This window comes from Cherax quadricarinatus, unplaced genomic scaffold (assembly GCF_038502225.1).
Source record: "Cherax quadricarinatus isolate ZL_2023a unplaced genomic scaffold, ASM3850222v1 Contig271, whole genome shotgun sequence".
In the NCBI taxonomy this organism is placed as follows: domain Eukaryota; kingdom Metazoa; phylum Arthropoda; class Malacostraca; order Decapoda; family Parastacidae; genus Cherax; species Cherax quadricarinatus.
The window spans coordinates 187,543-207,260 of record NW_027195297.1 but is presented as its reverse complement, the minus strand read 5'-3'; the positions used below and the strand labels follow the sequence as shown (position 1 = coordinate 207,260).

At 38.1% G+C, this 19,718-nt stretch overlaps 1 protein-coding gene across 2 annotated transcripts; it reads right to left on the bottom strand.

Moving 5' to 3' along the window:
- Positions 1–4,585: 4,585 nt before the first annotated feature.
- Positions 4,586–19,044, bottom strand: RpS18 (ribosomal protein S18). 2 transcript variants are annotated; one of them, XM_053777186.2, is made up of 4 exons: positions 18,989–19,044; positions 16,906–17,091; positions 8,598–8,699; positions 4,586–4,772 (listed from the first exon to the last, which is right to left on the bottom strand). In XM_053777186.2, the coding sequence occupies exons 1-4, from the start codon at positions 18,989–18,991 to the stop codon at positions 4,605–4,607; spliced, it is 459 nt and encodes a 152-aa protein (XP_053633161.1). In that variant the 5' UTR covers positions 18,992–19,044; the 3' UTR covers positions 4,586–4,604. The 2 variants fall into 2 exon arrangements, with proteins under 2 accessions (XP_053633161.1, XP_053633162.1); XM_053777187.2 differs by lacking the exon at positions 18,989–19,044 and adding an exon at positions 18,929–18,953.
- Positions 19,045–19,718: the final 674 nt, after the last annotated feature.

Genomic DNA, 19,718 nt, shown 5'->3' with positions numbered 1-19,718 from the left:
AACTCGAGAAAAAGAAATACGGGGAAGTTGCCCTTGGAATAGTAGATGAGAGACTGCCATAACATATGGGAGGCCTTCTGCCTGAGAACGGATTTTACGCTCATTTAAGTAAACTTGGCACCGACGAGAGTAAGATGGGCGAGCCTCATGATAATTAAAGCAAGAGGGAGGGAGACTACGAGACATATTGGTATGGTTGTTTGCACCACAGACTGGGCATCTGACGGTGGACCTGCAATACAGTGGACCCCTGGTTTGCGATGGCATCGGTATCCATAAATCCGGTATTCGATACATTTTAACGCAAAATTTTTGCCACGGTTCCCATTTAAAAACCCGCCATACACAATTCGTCCGAGACCTGTGCACGTGTGGCCCAGTGTTTACAAGCCAGCCAGTGTGGTCGCATCTTAGGATACATTCGGTACATTCCATATTATCAGTGTTTTTGGTGTTTCTTTCTGCAAAATAAGTCACAATGGGCCCCAAGAAAGCTTCTAGTGCCAACCCTGTGGTAAAAAGGGTGAGAATTAGTATGGGAAATAAAGATTTTGAAGGGTTTGGGGCTAACCCTGAGAAGCCTATGCCAGTTGTGGAATCCCTTGTGCCTACTTCAAAAATTAAGGAAATGTGTGCAAAGTGGGTTGAACTGCAAACCTTTATGGATGAAAATCACCCTAACACAGCAATTGCAAGCCGTGCTGGTGACTATTACAATGACAATGTTGTGGCCCATTTTAGACAAATCATAAAGGAACGGGAGGTACAGAGCTCTATGGACAGATTTGTTGTGTGAGAGGTCCAGTGACTCAAGCTGGTCCTAGTGGCATTAAAAGAAGGGAGGAAGTAACCCTGGAAAAGGACTGGCTACCTCAAGTCCTAATGGAAAGGGATTCCCCTTCTAAACAATAAGTTCGACACACTCCCCTCCTCCCATCCCATCAATCACCACCAGATCTTCATTAAAGGTAAGTGTCATGTATTCTATTGTTAGTAGAGTACTACAATCTGTGCACGTCTTCTTCAGTTTGTGTGCATTAAACTTAATATTTCATGTGGTAAAAATTTTTTTTCATACTTTTGGGTGTCTTGCATGGATTAATTTGATTTCCATTATTTCTTATGGAAAAATTGATTCACTTTTCGATAATTTTGGTTTGCGATGAGCTCTTGGGAATGGATTAATATCGCAAACCGAGGGTCCACTATTTTGCTGATTGGCAAAAATGCCAGCATTTCTTCATTGTTGCAGTGTAGGGACCACCCTTTCGAACTTTTAAATGGTATCCCACCATACGTACAGAGGACGGAAGCTCATGACAGTCGAAAGTCAAGCAAGCTACATTACATGGGTATCCTCTCTGCTTGCAGGCAGGGAGGATATTAAGTGTCTACTTTGAGGATTGGGAGGTCTTGGAGGTCTAGCTGTTCCAGAATGCCATTGCCACATGTCTGGAAATGGTATGGGGGCAGAATGACAGTACCACTACAATTGAGGGAATGATGTATTTCAATAGTTACAGGGATAGCATCAATAGTTGCAAGGAGAGAAAGATCACAAGCTTGGTTAGCATTCTGGACAGTAATGATGTACGTAACGCTCTTGAGAGCACGAAAGGATACATCTCTACCAAAATGGCGGAGGAGCGCCTTGTCAATACTATGGTCAAAAAGATAGGCAGTAGAGGAAGTCGGTCGTAGAGTAAAAAAATTAGTCCATTGTGCATTTCGAAACAACGTGTAAAGGGAGTGCGTGACATGTCGGTCTTTTCTGAGTAGAATGAGAAGGAAGCGAAGAAGTATCATCAGGTAATGGTCTTGGGCATTTAGGTGCAGGACCGGAGTTGGTCTGACATGGGACGGGCAGGCAATCTGAAAACTGCCCACCCGTAGAAGCCGGAAGCATAGTCAAAGAAGAGCAAAGGTCAGACGTATCGAAGGAGTCAGTCGAAACCCTGGTACCTGGAGCAGGTGTCAAAATGGCACCAGCAGGAGGTACAGGGGCATTAGAAATGTCTGAAGTTATATCAAATAAAGAGGCTGGGTCAGAACAGGGTGCAGTATCAGAAAGAGGCCCAGGGGGAGCAGGTTCATGGATTGGGTACTCCATGGTTAGGTCACTCCTTTTCTTTTTGTTAAAAAAAAAAAAGGGGGGGGGGGACGTGGAGGAATAGCTCCTAGGAGGAATGAAAGGGCCGTAAATCTCCCTCCGCACCCAAGAGGACCTCGGCACCACAAGTAGTGCAGATGTGGCATAGAACCTGTGCCCTTCATGCCAGTAAACCAGCAATCCAGAATAGCAACCTCACATCCGCCGAGCCACCTCACTGGTAAAAAGAGGGCGGCCGGACACCCACCCCATACCTCCTTAGTCCACCACCCCCTGGAATCCGAAAGGTAGCCTCCAGTGATACACCAGTCACCCGAAAGACACCCAAAGCCACCTCCCGGGAGACCGGACAGGGATCGGGACATCCCCAGGTGATCCAGATTCCACGGCAAACTACACCACCGCCAAGGACCTCAATGGAATGGAATGGGATGGGCCCTGGTACCCTTCCCCTACCTAGAAACTAGAGTGCCTGTGTGAACGATCCCAAAGGCTACAAAAAGGAAGGGAATAGGGGAGGGATGAAGAGACACAGCAGAGGGAAAAAGGGAGGATGGGGAGGATTGGATAGGGGGGGGGGAGGATTTAGGGGGTAATTAGGTTCAGTCTTGAGTTAGGAGACAAAAAGGTCTAATTCCTCAGACCAAGAGCCTCTTCACCATGCCAAGAAGCCCCTCTTGAAGGAGAGTATATATAGAGAAGGGGTTACTAGCCCCTCTCTTCCAGCATTTTAGTCGCCTCTTACGGCACACATGGCTTTGAAGGAAGAATGGAAGATATGCTACTGATACTGGGCTGAAAGTAGAGGAAACTTCTTTTTTCAGGTTTTCCAGAGGATGAGTAAGGTCCTACTACATTCTCCAGTAAGTTTTATGGGTTTTTAATAGGCCAGGTTAAAATATTGGAATGCTGTAACCATGACCAATCATTCCTGGTTATATTTTATTACCAGAGAAATAGGGCAAATCCAATTTTATGGCAAGATTCAAAATGGAAAGAAAGTGTTAAGGTGCCGACTCCAAATTTTGGCCTACTCTTATTTTTCAACCAATTTTTTTTATTTTTGGTGTACAATTAGAGGTTCATATGTAGAAGAATGTGACAAAGTTTCAGTATGATTGGCCAACAAACAGAAAAAAAATATTTAATGACTTTTCATATATGGCAGCAAGGCATGACAAAATGGCACTTCGAGTGGCACTTCCGACAATCCCAACCGTTAGAATACATCTGACACGAATTTTGGATGCACATGTTTCATCTAATATATCTTATTATCATGGAAAAAAAAATACATTTGATAGACTTTTTGGCATTCACCAAAATATCTGCCTTTTACCTCCCACAAAATCAAAAATATTTGATAATTCCAAAAAAAGAATCAGCAAATATTCACACACACTTTTATATTGTCAGTGAAAATCATTTCAATACAATCACTAATAATGGTGTACTTTAGCGAAATAAGTGAAAAAGTTACCTCCGAGATATAGGCCTGGAACGCCGTCTCCAAAAAAATTTTTTTTCGCGAAAATCGCATTTGTTTCAGTGGTTTTCAAAGTAAACTGATGTTCTAGTGCAGTTATCCTCTTCAAAATACCGTTTTCTATCACTCACAGACCAAACAATACAACAAGGAGACGAGGAGTAACTCATTTATTAAATATCGAAATATTGCTGGTGGACACTCCATATTATGGCCTATTTTATTCAGTCTAGAGTATATAACATGTTTGTTTGTTATTTATAGTTTTATATTATATTAGATCAATTTGATAGACAAATAAGCCGTATAGTTGATATAAACGTAATAAGTGATTTCACCTGGCACCATCTGGAGGGGGAGTACTGCCGAGTGTTCTCAGATGGCTCCCGATTGGCTGGCACTCTACTGATAAGCTCCACCTACTCTTATATGATGCCAAATAATCAATTATTATATTAGAAAGAATAATGCAAAGAAAAAGCAATAAAAAACAAGGAAAAAATTCCAAAAAATACATGGGTTGAGAACAGACGCGCTACCTACATCGCCGTTACCATACCTGATATAAATGACTAATTTCTTGTAGAAACGTCTTAGAACATTGATTCTTGTACCATTGTGTTGCCAAAGAGTTAAGCTATTTTTCGGTATATATAACTCAATTTCCATAATTTTTCAATTTTTGGTTGAGCGCGCGCGGAAAATTACCCACATCCTTCCTTAACATCGGAGAAGCTGGGGGACATGACTGATGAACAGAAAATGTTTTGTGCTTGGAATGTCTAGTGTTTATTTTAGACTTAAGGTTTTTTTTTTTTTTTTTTTTTTGAATGGGTCAGCTAAGAGCTTAGAAGCAGTTATTTAAAAAATTAGGCAAACATGAAGTATCCTTTTATAAGGGATACAACAATCAAATGCTATACATCAAATAGCTATGGAAACGAAAGCAAACCATTTACTCAAAATGGATACAAAAAAAATCAGTTCAATACCAGTATTAAATCTTTTTTACTTCTTCTTTGATACACCAACGGTGCGACCACGACGGCCAGTGGTCTTCGTGTGCTGACCTCTCACACGAAGACCCCAGAAATGACGCAGACCACGATGAGCACGGATTTTCTTCATGCGCTCAAGATCCTCACGCAGTTTGGTCTCAAGGTTATTGGACATTACCTAAAAGAAAAAAAAAACTTAGTACAAAAAATCTGTATTCGTTATGAGATTCACTACACCAGGTAGCCTGAAACAGACCAGATCTTCAGTTTGATCAATTTATCTATCAGTAGTACTCAAACTGTTTACATTTCTCTAAGAATAAAAGATTTAAATATCCAGCAGAAATATATGCATGATTTAGGTTAAAGAACCAGATGTAAAACAAGTCATAACATTTGCAGAATACTATCTGAAGATGTGAGCAGCTGAGGCTCAAGTTTTAACATGTGTACAAGAACTTGGAAATCAACAGACCAAATTGATAAGATGACATTACAGGAATAAAGTACTCTTCACTTGTTTTGCTGCATCACATCAATCACTACCTCACACTCAAAAACATTTTCCCTTTATATTTCTTTCACTTTCCTTGGGTACATTTCCCTCTTGTTTTACCCCTCCAAATGCAACACATTTAGTATATCTGTATACTAGCCATTCCCTAACGTTAGCCCTTACCTCTTTTTGCCTTATTACTGACATTTATATATTAACATGACTAAACAATTATGTAATGAAAATTCAAACCCATTGCAAGCCAATTTTATAGCTTGCAGGCATTGTCTGCTAATTTTATGACTGGCTTGCAATGGATATGAATTCCATTTAGTCCAAGGTCACCTTATATCTGCTAATCACTTTACACAGCACCTCACTCCTCTCCTCCTAACTCCATCTAAGCTTCATTTTTGTTTTAAAATGGAAATTTTTTTTTTAACTACTTTTCATTCCACCTCCCATCAAATACTAAAAGTACTATTGCAAGTCTAGACCGAGAACATTCTTAAACCTACACCAAGATACTTCAAAATCATCAACCATCAGAGGCCAATGTTCCTTTAACCCTTCCACTGTTGGTCCTGTAATACTACGGCTTGCAAGCCAGTGTCTGTCCCCTAATATTACGCCAAAATTCTAGTGCCTTCCAATCCTGTGGGAGAAAGCTGGTAGGCCTACATATGAGAGAATGGGTCCAAGTGCTTAGTGTGCGTGCGCAGTACAATAAAATCCTGCAGCATGCAGAACACGAGAAAAAAATCCAACCTTTTTTTTTTTTGTTTAAAACAGTGACCATGGTATATTTTCGTGTGGTATTTATGGTTGTATTCTAGTTTTCTTTGTCTCATTTGATAGAATGGAAGCTGTATTACAGAACTAGAGACGATTTTGAATGGTTTATGGAATAAAAGTACAGTGGACCCCCGCATAACGATCACCTCCGAATGCGACCAATTATGTAAGTGTATTTATGTAAGTGCGTTTGTACGTGTATGTTTGGGGGTCTGAAATGGACTAATCTACTTTACAATATTCCTTATGGGAACAAATTCGGTCAGTACTGGCACCTGAACATGCTTCTGGAGTGAAAAAATATCGTTAACCGGGGGTCCACTGTACCTTGAAATTGAGCTCAAAGTAGCAGAAATGTTCAATTTTTGCCAATGTTCAAGAGTAAACAAACCAAGTTGTGTGTCCAATACACGTCAATTGGTGGGTTTAATACGTTTCCACAAATGCGCCGATATTATGTACGTATACCATTTTTACAATAATGCAGTAGTCTGCATAACGGTAAATCTTCTATTTTTTTTTGTGTGAGACAAACTTCAAAGTGGAAAATAAACATAAGAGGTGTGGGATTACCAAAACTGTTGTCCAGAGGGCTGAGGAAGGGTTGTTGAGGTGGTTCGGACATGTAGAGAGAATGGAGCGAAACAGAATGACTTCAAGAGTGTATCAGTCTGTAGTGGAAGGAAGGCGGGGTAGGGGTCTGCCTAGGAAAGGTTGGAGGGAGGGGGTAAAGGAGGTTTTGTGTGCGAGGGGCTTGGACTTCCAGCAGGCGTGCGTGAGCGTGTTTGATAGGAGTGAATGGAGACGAATGGTTTTTAATACTTGACGTGCTGTTGGAGTGTGAGCAAAGTAACATTTATGAAGGGGTTCAGGGAAACCGGCAGGCCGGACTCGAGTCCTGGAGATGGGAAGTACAGTGCCTGCACTCTGAAGGAGGGGTGTTAATGTTGCAGTTTAAAAACTGTACTGTAAAGCACCCTTCTGGCAAGACAGTGATGGAGTGAATGATGGTGAAAGTTTTTCTTTTTCGGGCCACCCTGCCTTGGTGGGAATCGGCCAGTGTGATAAAAAAAAAAAAAAAAAAAAATCTGAATCTAATAAGAAAATGAGTGGAATCTGATAAAAACTTACACTTTTATGGTGTATTGAAGTTGGAGAAAAAATTATTTGGCAATAGTGGCATAAAAGCACCAGTGATAAGTTACATTTTACAATTAGAATTTTTTGTGTTGAATTCAAAATGAATGGCAAATATAATATAGGAGGGGCTTAATATAATTAATAAATAGAGGAAATGTTGCTTTAGTGCCTGAAATGTCTTTTCTTACCATAGCAGTCATTCTTAGCATATTGGAAAAGATTTTGCTGCATGACTAACTTCCAACATATGCAAATACCCATGGTATAATATTTACAACTCCCCTCTTAAAAATTTCCTGCTGCAGCTTCACCTTTGTCTGGTACATTTCCTCTTTGGTCTGTATCATACCATGAGCATATTTCAAGTGCCTCACTATGTTGTTGCCTATCTCTCCAAGACACTCATGTGCTATTTTTGCATCCATGACTTGGATTTACTAAAGTTGCTTTGCAACTAATTCCCCTAACCTGTTTCTATGCTTACTCATTTCAGTCTCACTGCATATGTTACCACACTTATACTATTCTGCATACGTGCTTCCATCTCGCCTGTGCTTGCAACTACACACACATCCTTCTCTTCTATTTATGTCATTCTGCCTCTTGTTTCACTCACCTGTATCATCTATTTCCTCACTTCCCCATCTTGTATACAGCATATTTGGTTGCTTCCATGCTTAATGCATCCCATGTACACCATAACCCCCCCACCCGAACATGAATCCCTCCTTTATAACATCCATGCAGTTGCAACAAGTGGAACAGAATAATGACGCCTCAGTCGTTAGTAAAGATGCGAGACCTTTTATGCACCTTACGGTCAATACAATACACAAGTTTAGAAAATTACTAAATTTAGAAACTAAGGAACATAACCCTATTTTTCCAAAATGCTCTACAATTCATTTTACACCGATTATGCAGTTTTCAGGAACATAACTTACCATTCTAACTGGTTAACCACACATATTTTCCTTAACTGTTCTGTGAACTCAGTCACTGCTGACAGTTTATACAAAAGGATAATCACTAGGGTTTTTATTCCTCCTTTAATACCCAGTACCATTATCATTTGTTTTTTCCAATTCTGACCAACAAAACATGTCTTTCAAACAGGCCTACATCTCTGACCTGCTTTTGTATTTCTCATTGCAACAATTCTCTAAACTTTATACTGTGCTCTCCACAATTTATTACACCTTCTGCCACACCCTTGTTCTGAGGAACCAGAAAACCTTCCTTGTCTCTTACCTTTGAACTATTTCAATTAAATGCAAAGACTATCTTGGTTAACTTTAAAAACCACCAAAACTTACATTCCTTACATTAAAAACTTGTGAAAAGCAAGACTCGTATTGGAAAGATTTGAAACCCTTACCTGTACAAGTTCAGATAGAGTGCAAGATCATTTCCATTGCTCTTAGCACATTAACTATACAAAGGTTCCCAAAATGGTAAACCCAAGATAACTAGAATGTGCCATGGGGTACTGAAGTAGTGGCCAAATTATAATATAAGCCTCTTTTCCATGACCATTTTTGTTAGTATATGCTGCATTGAAGAATTACTTACTTGACTGTATTTGCCATCTTTGATATCCTTCTGTCTGTTAAGAAACCAGTCAGGAATCTTGTACTGACGAGGGTTGCTCATGATTGTTACGATCTTCTCGACCTGCAAAATATGACAATCAAAAACAAGAAAAAAAAAATAAAAAAAATAAGAGGAAAGAATGACTAAGAGACACTGGAGAAAAGTAGAGACCTACTTCTTTAAAAAACATATTACTGTCCTTAAGGAAGAATATCAATGTCAACTTTCACTTAACCCTTTGACTGTTTCGGTTATATATACAAGTCTTATGAGCCAGTGTGTTTGACGTGTAAATATACTCAAAAATTTTAGCGGCTTTAAATCAAGTGGGAGAAAGCTGGTAGGCCCACATGTGAGTGAATGGGTGTGGTGGTGTCAGTGTGCACAGTAAAAAAAAAACAAAAAACCCTGCAGCAAGCAGTGCATAACGAAAACAAAAAATTCAGACCGTGTTTTTGGATTGAAATGCCAACTTTGAGGTTATTTTCGTATAGTTTTTATGGTTATATTCTCATTTTCGTAGTCACATCTCAGAATGGAAAACAAATGGAAGTGATTCTGCTGGGTTTTTATTATGAAAAGGACCTTGAAACTGAGCTCAAAGTAGGGGAAAGTTTGATTTTTGCCGCTGTTCAAGAGTAAACAAATGACATTGTCCAATAAATGTCCAACTAGCCATTCTTAATATGCAGTCATGAATGGGTTGACATTATTTATACAATTATTACAATATTGCAGTAATGGGCAGTTTCTTGTTCTCAATCATTACAACAAATGGAGTTTTAAAGAAATAGCTATGACTTTGGTCGACTGGAACAACGGAATTAGCCGAAAATTGGGCTCAAAGTGGGCAAAATAGCCACTTCGTAAATATTGCCGAGGTCGCTAACTTTGCGAGAGCGCAATTCCGGAAGTTTTCCATCAAATTTCATACTTTTGGTGTCATTACCATTGGGAAAAGATTATCATTTTGTAAGAAAAAAATTTTTTTTTTACAAAATATTTTGCAGCACCAGGAGACATCTCAGGATTTGGGGGTTGTGACAGTCAAAGGGTTAATTAGCCTGTTAGGTATATGTAGAAGCAGATACTCCCTACCCTGGTCAGTGATTAGCTTAAGATGCAAAGTTTATTTTTTTCCATAACCATATTGCATGAAACTTTCATTACACAACTTCATAAAGGTAGGACTGCTAGAAAGCATAGCTGGATATTTATACCTAACTTCAACCCTGCAGTTTTTTGTGCATAGCCTCCCCCTAACCCCATTTGCTAAAAATTTTACGTGAACACTGGAGACAATTTTAATATAACCCCCAAATTTTGCCATATTTTTCAATTTGTATTCTGCATTTTCACAATATTGTATATTCCAAAATTTGGACCCTCCCCCCCCCCCAGCCCCCACACACACACAACTGCAAGAGTCAACTTACAGTCTTGAACAAATCCACATTTCTCGAAGTCCCCACAAAACTGAAGCCCGCAAATACAAAATTATGACTGCATAAATTATTTCAGTTTTAGGTTTATGAAGTTTCCAACATTAATATATCACTAATCTGGTTAATGTTGAGAAAGTGACCGAAACAGATTTGGAAATAAGAAACCCAGCGAGCAAGAGTTGAACCAAATTGTAAAAAACGGTTATTTTCTAAAAATGATACCACCAGAAAGTCCTTTGAAAATTAAATTTATATGCATGTTGCCCATAAGTACTAACAGTGGATAACCAAAACCTGCAAATACAATACATGCAATTTAAAGTCCATTTGAGTAATTTCAGTTAGCACTAACTGCAAGAACGTGCCAAAAATATTTGAAGCAGGGGTTGTAAGGCCTGTAACAAACAAGGTTACAGTCATTAAAACTACATATTGAGTGCTCTACTGAACAAAGGCACACATGATTATAATAAGCTTGCATAAAATGAGACTTCATTAATAGTAAAAATACTTTGCAACTTATGTTGGATAGTTCCTTCAGTATACAAACTAGGGAATAGATAAAAATGAAATATACAAGAGCAAAGAAAGAATGCCTAACTAGGTACTAGTTTGCCTCTACCCTGCCATAAAAGGCCAACTGGAACTTTTTCAGGTCTATAGTTGGAAAGCCAGGGTAAAAAAAAAAAAAAAATTGTGTGACAATGTCAAAACTTTAAGTCCGAATCTAGTAAGAACTAATTCGGGTGGAAAGTTTTCTCTTCCTCTACCTTCAGATAATACACCTAACACACAATGTGCAGGTGCCTTTGAAGAAGGTTATCATAATTACTATTGACTAATACAGTGGACCCCCCCCCGGACATCAGCCGGTGTGGATATTGGCCAAATTGGATTTCGGCAGCTTTTTTGGCCGAAATTCTATCCTGGATTTTGGCCGGCAACTTGGAAATTGGCCATACTGGACGTGTCCGCCCTCCATGCCGCGCGTGTGTGTCTGGCTGTGTGTCTTGACGAGTGAGCAACACACTGTGCATTCATCCAAACATTTCGTTACATCCCATCATTTTTTGTGGTTGTTCGAGTGTGACTGCAAAATAAGCCACCATGGGCCCAAAGAAAGTTCCTAGTGCCAGCCCTTTGGTAAAGAAAGTGAGAAACAATAGAATTCAAGAAAGAAATTGCAGCAAAGTATGAAAGTGGTGTGTGTGCACTCAAGCTTGCCAGGATGTATGGCAAATCCAAATCAACAATCACTTCCATCCTGGCAAAGAAAGCAGAGATCAAGGAAGCTAATGTTGTGAAACAAATATCACAAACAATCTAAGATGTGGGAAAGTTACTGTTGGTATGGATCAATGATAAACAGTTAGTGGGAGATAGTTTTGTAGAGTTGATCATTTGTAAAAAGGCAAGGCAGTTGCATACAGATCTCATGAATAACATGCCTGGAACAAGTGCTGCTGTTAGTGAATACAAGGCCAGCAAAGGTTGGTTTGACAGATTTAAGAAGCGTAGTGGCATACACAGTGTTGTATGGCATTTATGTGTGTTTACGCTGTTGGGCAGACATGAGGTAGTCTTAGATTTCATATCATTTTTTTGTACCAATGTTGGGCTTGTTCCTTCTAGAACTGAGGGGTGGCCACATTGAATTGTCCCTATCTTCAGCGACTGAAATGCATTCGTATCTTAATATGGTTAAAGGAATTTAAGACAGCACATTTATTCTCTGTTAGATTACAGTCTTAGTTAATCAGAAGAAACAGCACGTCTTATATAATTTCCTTCAAAGATCCAAGTGTACTGCTGGGGATATCATTCTACTTTTAGCCTGAAGTTGCATATCAGTAAAGGAGTTTGTATTTATGGGAACAAGCAATTATAATAATTTAAGGGGATGAGGCTGAAATTTAGTTATGCCATGCATTGGTAAAATTAGTTTCCATTTACATTTAGAATTTTATTGGTAAAAGTCTGGGAGGGTATAACAGGCAGCCTTGTGATAATAACAGTCCTTACAGCAAATATTAATTATTAAACATTAAATAAACAAATGCCAAATAATGTTCAGGTGTATGTAAGTTAGTGATGCCAAAGTTTGGTTCCCCCTTCCACACAAAAATAACCACCTTTAACTGAGATCTGTGTGTGACTTGAAAAAGCCCACTGTGTGGGTGAAACGTTGTCAATAAAGGATCACATTATACTGCATGTGTGTTTATATTTCCATTGTGTCGGTATTTTATACGATATGGGATTTTTCTGACTTTAATTGTCTGAAAGTCCATGTATAATCTACATTAATCATATACAAGATCCTCATCATGGGGGTAAATGAATTTTAGTAACAGGTTTTTGACTCGGGCTTAAGCAGGTAAGTGAACTGACAAATTATTTCTTGATTCTTTGGATGACAAACCTCACTTGACTACCCTCTGTCAGTGTACAAGGAATAAAGTGATAAGCAGGCTTTTGCATGGCATGCACCTAGTACATTATACACTTTTTTTTTTTATCTTTAAATAAACTCTGTAGCTCTTCAGGTTTGACAGCATAACCTGAAGACAAATAGTAAAGAATGATTTACTTTTTCACTAGTTAAAGGCTCTCAGTTATTTGGTAATGAACTGAAGACTATACCAGGGAAACGTACTGTACTTGGTAAAACATGGTAAAATAGAAAAATAAGTATTCTCAGGAGGAATGCTGGTTGGGTGTAAATAAGGTTTAATTTTTATGAGAAGGAATTCTTTAAAATTTGATAACTTTTGAGGTAAACCACTCCTCTGTGTTCATTGAAAAATAAAAGTTACAATGGCAATACTGGAACAACTCAAGTCTAGTGTAGTATATAATTGGAAATGAAAGTGACTTTTTTAGTCCTGAACTATTATTGAGTCATCAGTTGGCAGGAAGTCTTGTGAGTACTTGACATTCATATATATACAGTAGACCCCTGGTTTTCATAATTAATCTTCAAGAAGGTTGGCTGAAAACCGAAGTAATATTTCCCATAAAAAATAATGTAAATCCAATTAATCAGTTTCAGACACCCAAAAATATTAACATATTATGTACCCACGACACCAATCATTCCCAGCTCCTCCCACTCTTATATTTGTCCACTCTCTTTTTAGAGCTACCCAAGGTTATGCAAGGTAAAAGAATACAAGTGCAATTGATGTTGCCACAATAAAAATGTCACATTAGTTGCACTTGTGTCCTTTTACTTTACATATTGTCGGTAATTCTACCAACATTATTACTACCCAAGGTTTTGTCGAAGCTAAAACCTTGGGTAGTTTGAAATTTAGGTTGGATAAATACATGAGTGAGAGAGGTTGGATTTGAGTGGGACTTGAATGTGAGTAAATAGAATTATTAAAGCTTAGTGCTTGGGTAGCGTTTATTCTGTTAGTGGGCTGGATTTTTGAAGGACCTGCCAAGTATGGGTCAACAGGCCTGCTGCAGTGTTCCTCCTTTCTTATGTTCTTATGGCATGGTGAGGCTGCAAGTTCAGACAAACGTGCTGCTGAAGAATTCGTACATGAATTCAAGGAGTATGTAGGGGCTGAAGGATTCGTCCCCCAACACCTGTTCAACTGTGACAAACAGGCCTCTTTTGGAAGAAAATGCCAGAGGACCTACATCATGCAAGAGGTAAAGGCACTGCCAGGACACAAACCTGTGAAGGATAGGCTTACTCTTTTGTTCTGAGGTAATGCTAGTGGGGATTTCAAAGTGAAGCCTTCACTGGTGCATCACTCTGAAAATCCCAGTGTTCAAGAAAAACAATGTCGTCAAGAGTAAATTGTGTGTTATGGAAAGCTAATAAGGCATGGGTCACAAGGCTAATTTTCATTGACTGGGTCCATGAAGTGTTTGGCCCGTGTGAAAAAATACCTCCAAGAAAAATTGCCCTTCAAGTGCCTCCTCGTACTGGACAATGCTCCTGTTCATCCTCCGAACTTGGTAGACTAACTGTCTATGGAGTTAAGTTTAATAACAGTGAAGTTCTTGCCTCCTAACACCACTCCTCTCATCCAGCCCACAGACCAGCAATGTCTGAGGTCACTTTGAAGTGACCTCAGACATTGAACTGACCTTAAGTGTGTTCTGGAGGAATCACTTCAATATCCTCCACTACACAAGCCTTATAGGTAAGGCTTGGCAGGGAGTGACTTCCAGGACTTTGAACTATGCTTAGAGAAAATTGTGGCCAGAATGTGTCCTCAACAAGGCTTTTGAAGGGTTCGAGGCTGACCCTGACCCTGTCGACCCTCTGCCTGTCGTGGAATCTATTGTCTCTGGGGAAGTCCACGGGGTTGGAGGCAAATGGCGATGTGGAAGAGTACCACAGAGAAGAGCTAACCACTGAAGAGCTGCAAGACCATCTGCAACAGCAACAGACCATAGCCGAGGAAATTGGTTCAGAGGAGGGAGAGGGGGGGGAAGGTGCCTTCTTCAGCAATTAAGGACATTTGAGCAACGTGGAGGGAGGTGCAAAGTTTAGTGGAGAAATGTCACCCCGACCAAGCTGAAACAAGCCATATCTGCAACATGTTCAGTGAAAAAAAACTTGTCCCACTTCAGGCAAATCTTAGACACACCAGAAAGACCTCTCTGGACAGTTTTTGTGCAACAGGGGTGCAGTGACTCAAGTTGGTCCTAGTGCCAGTAAAAGAAAAGGGAAGTAACCCTGGATAGGGACTTGATACCTGAAGTCCTTATGGAGGGGGAATCCCCCTTCCAAATAATAATCAGTCCTCCCTCTCCTACCCATCTTCCATACACCAACAAGAATCTTCAATAATGGCAAATGATTTTATATGTTCATTTATCCATTTCATTAGTCATTTTATTTAGTTCTCATTGTTTTGACACTATGTAAAACTATAGTTAATCTTTAAAAAATGTATTTTTTGTTAATATTTTTGGGTGTCTGGAACAGATTAATCGTATTTACATTAATTATGGGAAGTAGGGGATTACATACGGGAAGGGGGTTTTCAGGGGGACACAGCGGGGTCGCCTCCTGGGGAGGGGTGTGAGTAAGGTGTATGTGGGTATATGAAGGTGTAGATGAGTGGCATACGTGTATGTAGCATGCAAGTGGGCACAGAAAGCAAAGGTGATATCAAGTAATTACGTAGTACCGAATGGAGAATTCTGTGTTTGATGTGTCAGGGTCGTCATGACCTTCATGTATTAAGTGTGAATGGTGTCAAGATTATAGTTTTAAGACCATGAAGAGCTTTAGGGCTTATGTAGAGTGTGCGTTTATAGCCTTTATTGGGCATATTTCATGTGCGATAATTGTATCGCAATGAGAGGTTTTTTTAAATTATGTTTGTATTTAGTGTTGTGGGTTTTTAGCGAGTGTACTGTCTTATTTTAGCATTATATAATGTGCTCATCCAGTTGCTGCGAGATGGAACAATAATGACTTCCATAAATTTGTAATGCCTCGTTAAAAGTTTGTAATGGGACAGTATGGTTTAGTCTCTTACTTTATATAATGTGCTCAGCCGGTGGAAGAGGCTGTATTAATATTTAGTAATATTTGTTAATATTTATTTAGTATAAGTGTGAGGCTTAGGATTTGATTTTTGATTTAGGATTTGATTGATTTTTTTTTCAATGCATATTAAAGAGAGATTGTAGTGAGGCACGTATGTATGTGCTTAGGTACTTCTTATTGTATAGGGGCTAATTTTGGGAAAAGCATGCAATTGTTTTTAACTGAGATTGTGATGTAGGTTATTACTCTGATTATCTCCTGTGAAGGTTGTGAACCTTTGTCTTATATCCGTCATAGTATGTTAACTATACAAATCTGAAAGTTGTATATAGTTTATAGTTTATATAGTTTATATAGTTTATATATGTTTATATATGTTTATATAGTTATAGTTTATATTGTTTATCATAGTATGTTATATGGAAAATTTTGTGTGTATATGGGTAACCTCTTATGTCAATTACAATGTCTTGTTAATAATTGGTTAGTGTATGTTGTGTAGGATTGAGGATCCTACTGTATCCATTTTATATCTTAATTTAATATCAAGCTGTAAAGTTTTTAAATAAAATATAAAAAAAAAAAAATTATGGGAAATATTACTTCGGTTTTCAGCCTTTTTGGATTTACGCCGACCTTCTGGAATGGATTATGGCCAAAATTTGGGGTTCCACTGTACTTGCATGCTATTGTCACTAATACTTAATATGCTATTGTCCTTAAAATGTTACAAAAACTAAATACATGATTCCTTATTTTATATTTTACTACAGAATCTTCACCAAATTTCCTACTTTAATGGGATAAAGAGGCATTTGAGGATGGAATGGGTATCCAGCAAAGTTGCTGTATTTTCAAACCACACCAGTGGTTCAGGGACTTAACTTTTTACTGACTACTTGGTAGTCGGTAAAACAACTGTTGCATTCAGGTTATCTTAATTGTGGTTTAAGCACATGTCTGGCAGAAGTGAGACAGTGAATTGCAGTAATTTTTTTGGATTCACCTTATCTTGGTAAAAGATGGTTGGGAAGGTTTAATACAGTACTTTAACTAATATACGTATATACTAACTCATAGGAATGCAGGGAAGAGGATGGTAACATGGACAATGTAACTGCCTAATTGCCAAGTATTTACAGATGAACAAGAAAAAACTACAAGCCCTCTTCAGTGAAATTGATTTAGCTACACAGCAGAAATATTACATGCAAACAATGTTTCAAAGAAAGAATGCTTTCTAAATTTTCTTTCGAAACCATATTGTAAACTTAAAGTTCCATATTCACAGTCTGAGCTAATTATTAATTGAACATACCTCTTCTTCTGTCATCTCTCCAGCACGTTTTGACTGATCAATGTCTGCCTTCTTCAAGACTATATTGGAATAACGTCTGCCAACACCCTTGATGGCTGTCATGGCAAACATGACCTTTCGTCTGCCATCGATGTTCGTGTTCATCAAACGCAGGATATGCTGAAACTTTTCCGGAACCACCAGTGACTAAAAAAAAAAATTGTCTTAGAAATCAGCAAGTCAAGTTCAACAATGCATAAATATTACACAATTATATCTACTGTGTTTACCTAATATGGGGGAGAAACATTTTTGGCTACATCAAAAAATGTCATTTTTTTTTAATCCCTATAGCTCAGATAAAACTCTGCAAACTGCAATAAAATAACCTATACATAACCTTCTCAATGTAAGACATGTACTTACAGGTCCTTAAAACCTGCTTATTGGTATGAACAGTAGTACAAGTTAATATCAAAGTAATCAATTTTATATTTGTTGCACAGCACTGCATTAGGCCTACTGACCCATACTAGGTATTTAAAGATTCTAGAGTGAGAATGATATAACCTATAAAGTAATTCACAATACTGAAGTATTAGATTTGTCAGAAATCCTTCTCCAAATCAAGCAATAACTGATCTAAGTGGAATGATTCTTATTTTTCTTCCTTCAGGTGTTACACCTAACACAATAGTTATGCAGGTGCCTTTTCTGAGGGTTATAAATAATGCCTATCATTTCACTAACATAATAAAGAAGTATTACAATAGCCTACTGACTTGTGCTCTTGCACTGTTATACTGCCAGGTGGCAGGTTTGTTACAACATAATCCAGCATTGTAATTTAGATTCAAGTTCTGTTACAGTTATATAGTACATGCATCTTTAACAGCAGGAAATATTCTAAACCAACTGAAAGCATGGGAATGTCAATCAGATCACTTCCATTCTGCCAAACCTTAATCTGAATACAAAATCTTTTGGAGCTCTGGTTAACAATCTAAAAATAACAATCAATAAGCCAAGACAACAGATTAGTATTTTCAATAAAGCTAATAGAATTCTTGGCTTCATATCAATTAGCATAAACAAGTCATATGGTTATACTTTATATATTCTTGGTAAGGGCTCAGATTTTGGTGTGTAGTTCTGTTTTCCATAATGTACTGGAAAACAAGATGACAAAATCTTTCCTACAAAGATAGATCTAGGGCATTGAATTTGTATAGAGAGAAGACAAATAAAGGGGATCTAAATAATATACTCAAAATATCTAACGAAGACAGGACTTGCAGCAATGGCTTCAAGCTGGATTAGATTTAGAAAAGATTTAGGATTATTATTATTATAATCAAGGGGGAAGCGTTAAACCCGGAGGATTATACAGCGCCGGGGAAGGGGATGGATGTGGAAGGCATTTAGGCTTACACAAATAACCCGCACATAGAAGCGAGGAGCTTACGACGACGTTTCGGTCCGACTTGGACCATTTACAAAGTCACACTAAACTGGAGCACAGATACAATTCCCTAAAAAAGGATTTAGGAAAGCACCGGTTTGGTAACATCTGTGGATGAGTGGAATAAGCTCCAGAATAACATTATTAAAGCAGGAAATTTTTAGTTTTAGAAAGGGGTTAAGAAGTACAAGAGTAGGTGTGGGTGGGTTTAAGATGGACCTGCTTAGTGTGTTTAGTGTCGCCTGTGCCATTAACTAGCCCAAGTGACTAGTTAATAGTCTGAACGAACCGTCATAGGTTTACTATGTGGATGTGTGTACTGTACTAGTAAACAGAAAATAACCATTACAAACCCATATTGGAACAATTTACTTACATTCCTGGCAGTATATGAATTATTAAAAAAAAAAGACCTAAACAATACACAAGCATGTAAACACGTCCCCCCCAACCCCTTTCAAAAAATTTATCACATTTACGCTGAATTATCACTAATAATATAAATATTACGCAAATTAACAATGCACGGGAAGATACCCGACATGTCGATCTTTCAAGAAAAATAATATCGACCGTGTATACCATAATGGATGCAAAGATACAGAGAGATATTCATCAGAAACCTAGTGAGACCGTACCTACCATCTTGGCGGTTGTGAGGGAAGGACTGGATGCGGCGGTGCGTCACCTGACAACAATTTTAAAATTGGATAATAAGTACTTCCCTAAATAATCAAAATAAGTACACATGTCACACCAAATTAATAATAAAAATAATAATAATTTATAAGACATTTTAATATTACGTTATTAAGCGCTGAAACCTTCCATTCCCTAGGCGTTGTATGACGCCACGAAAATAATGTTTTTGTTAATTAACCCGCTAATTTCAATTTTATCTTGTATTAACAGATTTAATTGCAATGTCATTGTGCACCTTTTCCTGATCTATATGGTGTTATAACACTACAACAAGAGAAACAGTTACCTAATACACTCTTCATCCTAATGATTCTTCCCTGGTATATTAGGAAGAATAACGTGACTGGAACAATACACAAATAACCCGCACATAGGAGAGACTGAAACGTAGGTCGATGTTTCGGTCCGACTTGTGCCATTAACTAGTCGCACACGGTAATAATAATAATAATAATAATAATAATAATAATAATAATAATAATAATAATAATAATAATAATAATAATAATAATAAAAGTTAAGACACATGTGCAACATTTGGTTATCTTTATTGTAGACGTTTCGCCATCCAGTGGCTTTATCAATACAAATTCTAGGACATAACTGGAAGACAGTAGAACTATATACAAAAGATGAGGTAATCAGTCCCTCAGCCTTGGAGTTTTTTTTT

Excerpts from the sequence above, each read along its gene's own strand:
- RpS18 (XM_053777186.2), bottom strand. Across the intron at positions 8,700-16,905 it reads GAGAGATGACAGAAGAAGAG|GTCGAGAAGATCGTAACAAT; the intron begins GTATGTTCAATT and ends CATATTTTGCAG. Across the intron at positions 4,773-8,597 it reads AAGATGGCAAATACAGTCAA|GTAATGTCCAATAACCTTGA; the intron begins GTAAGTAATTCT and ends TTTTTCTTTTAG.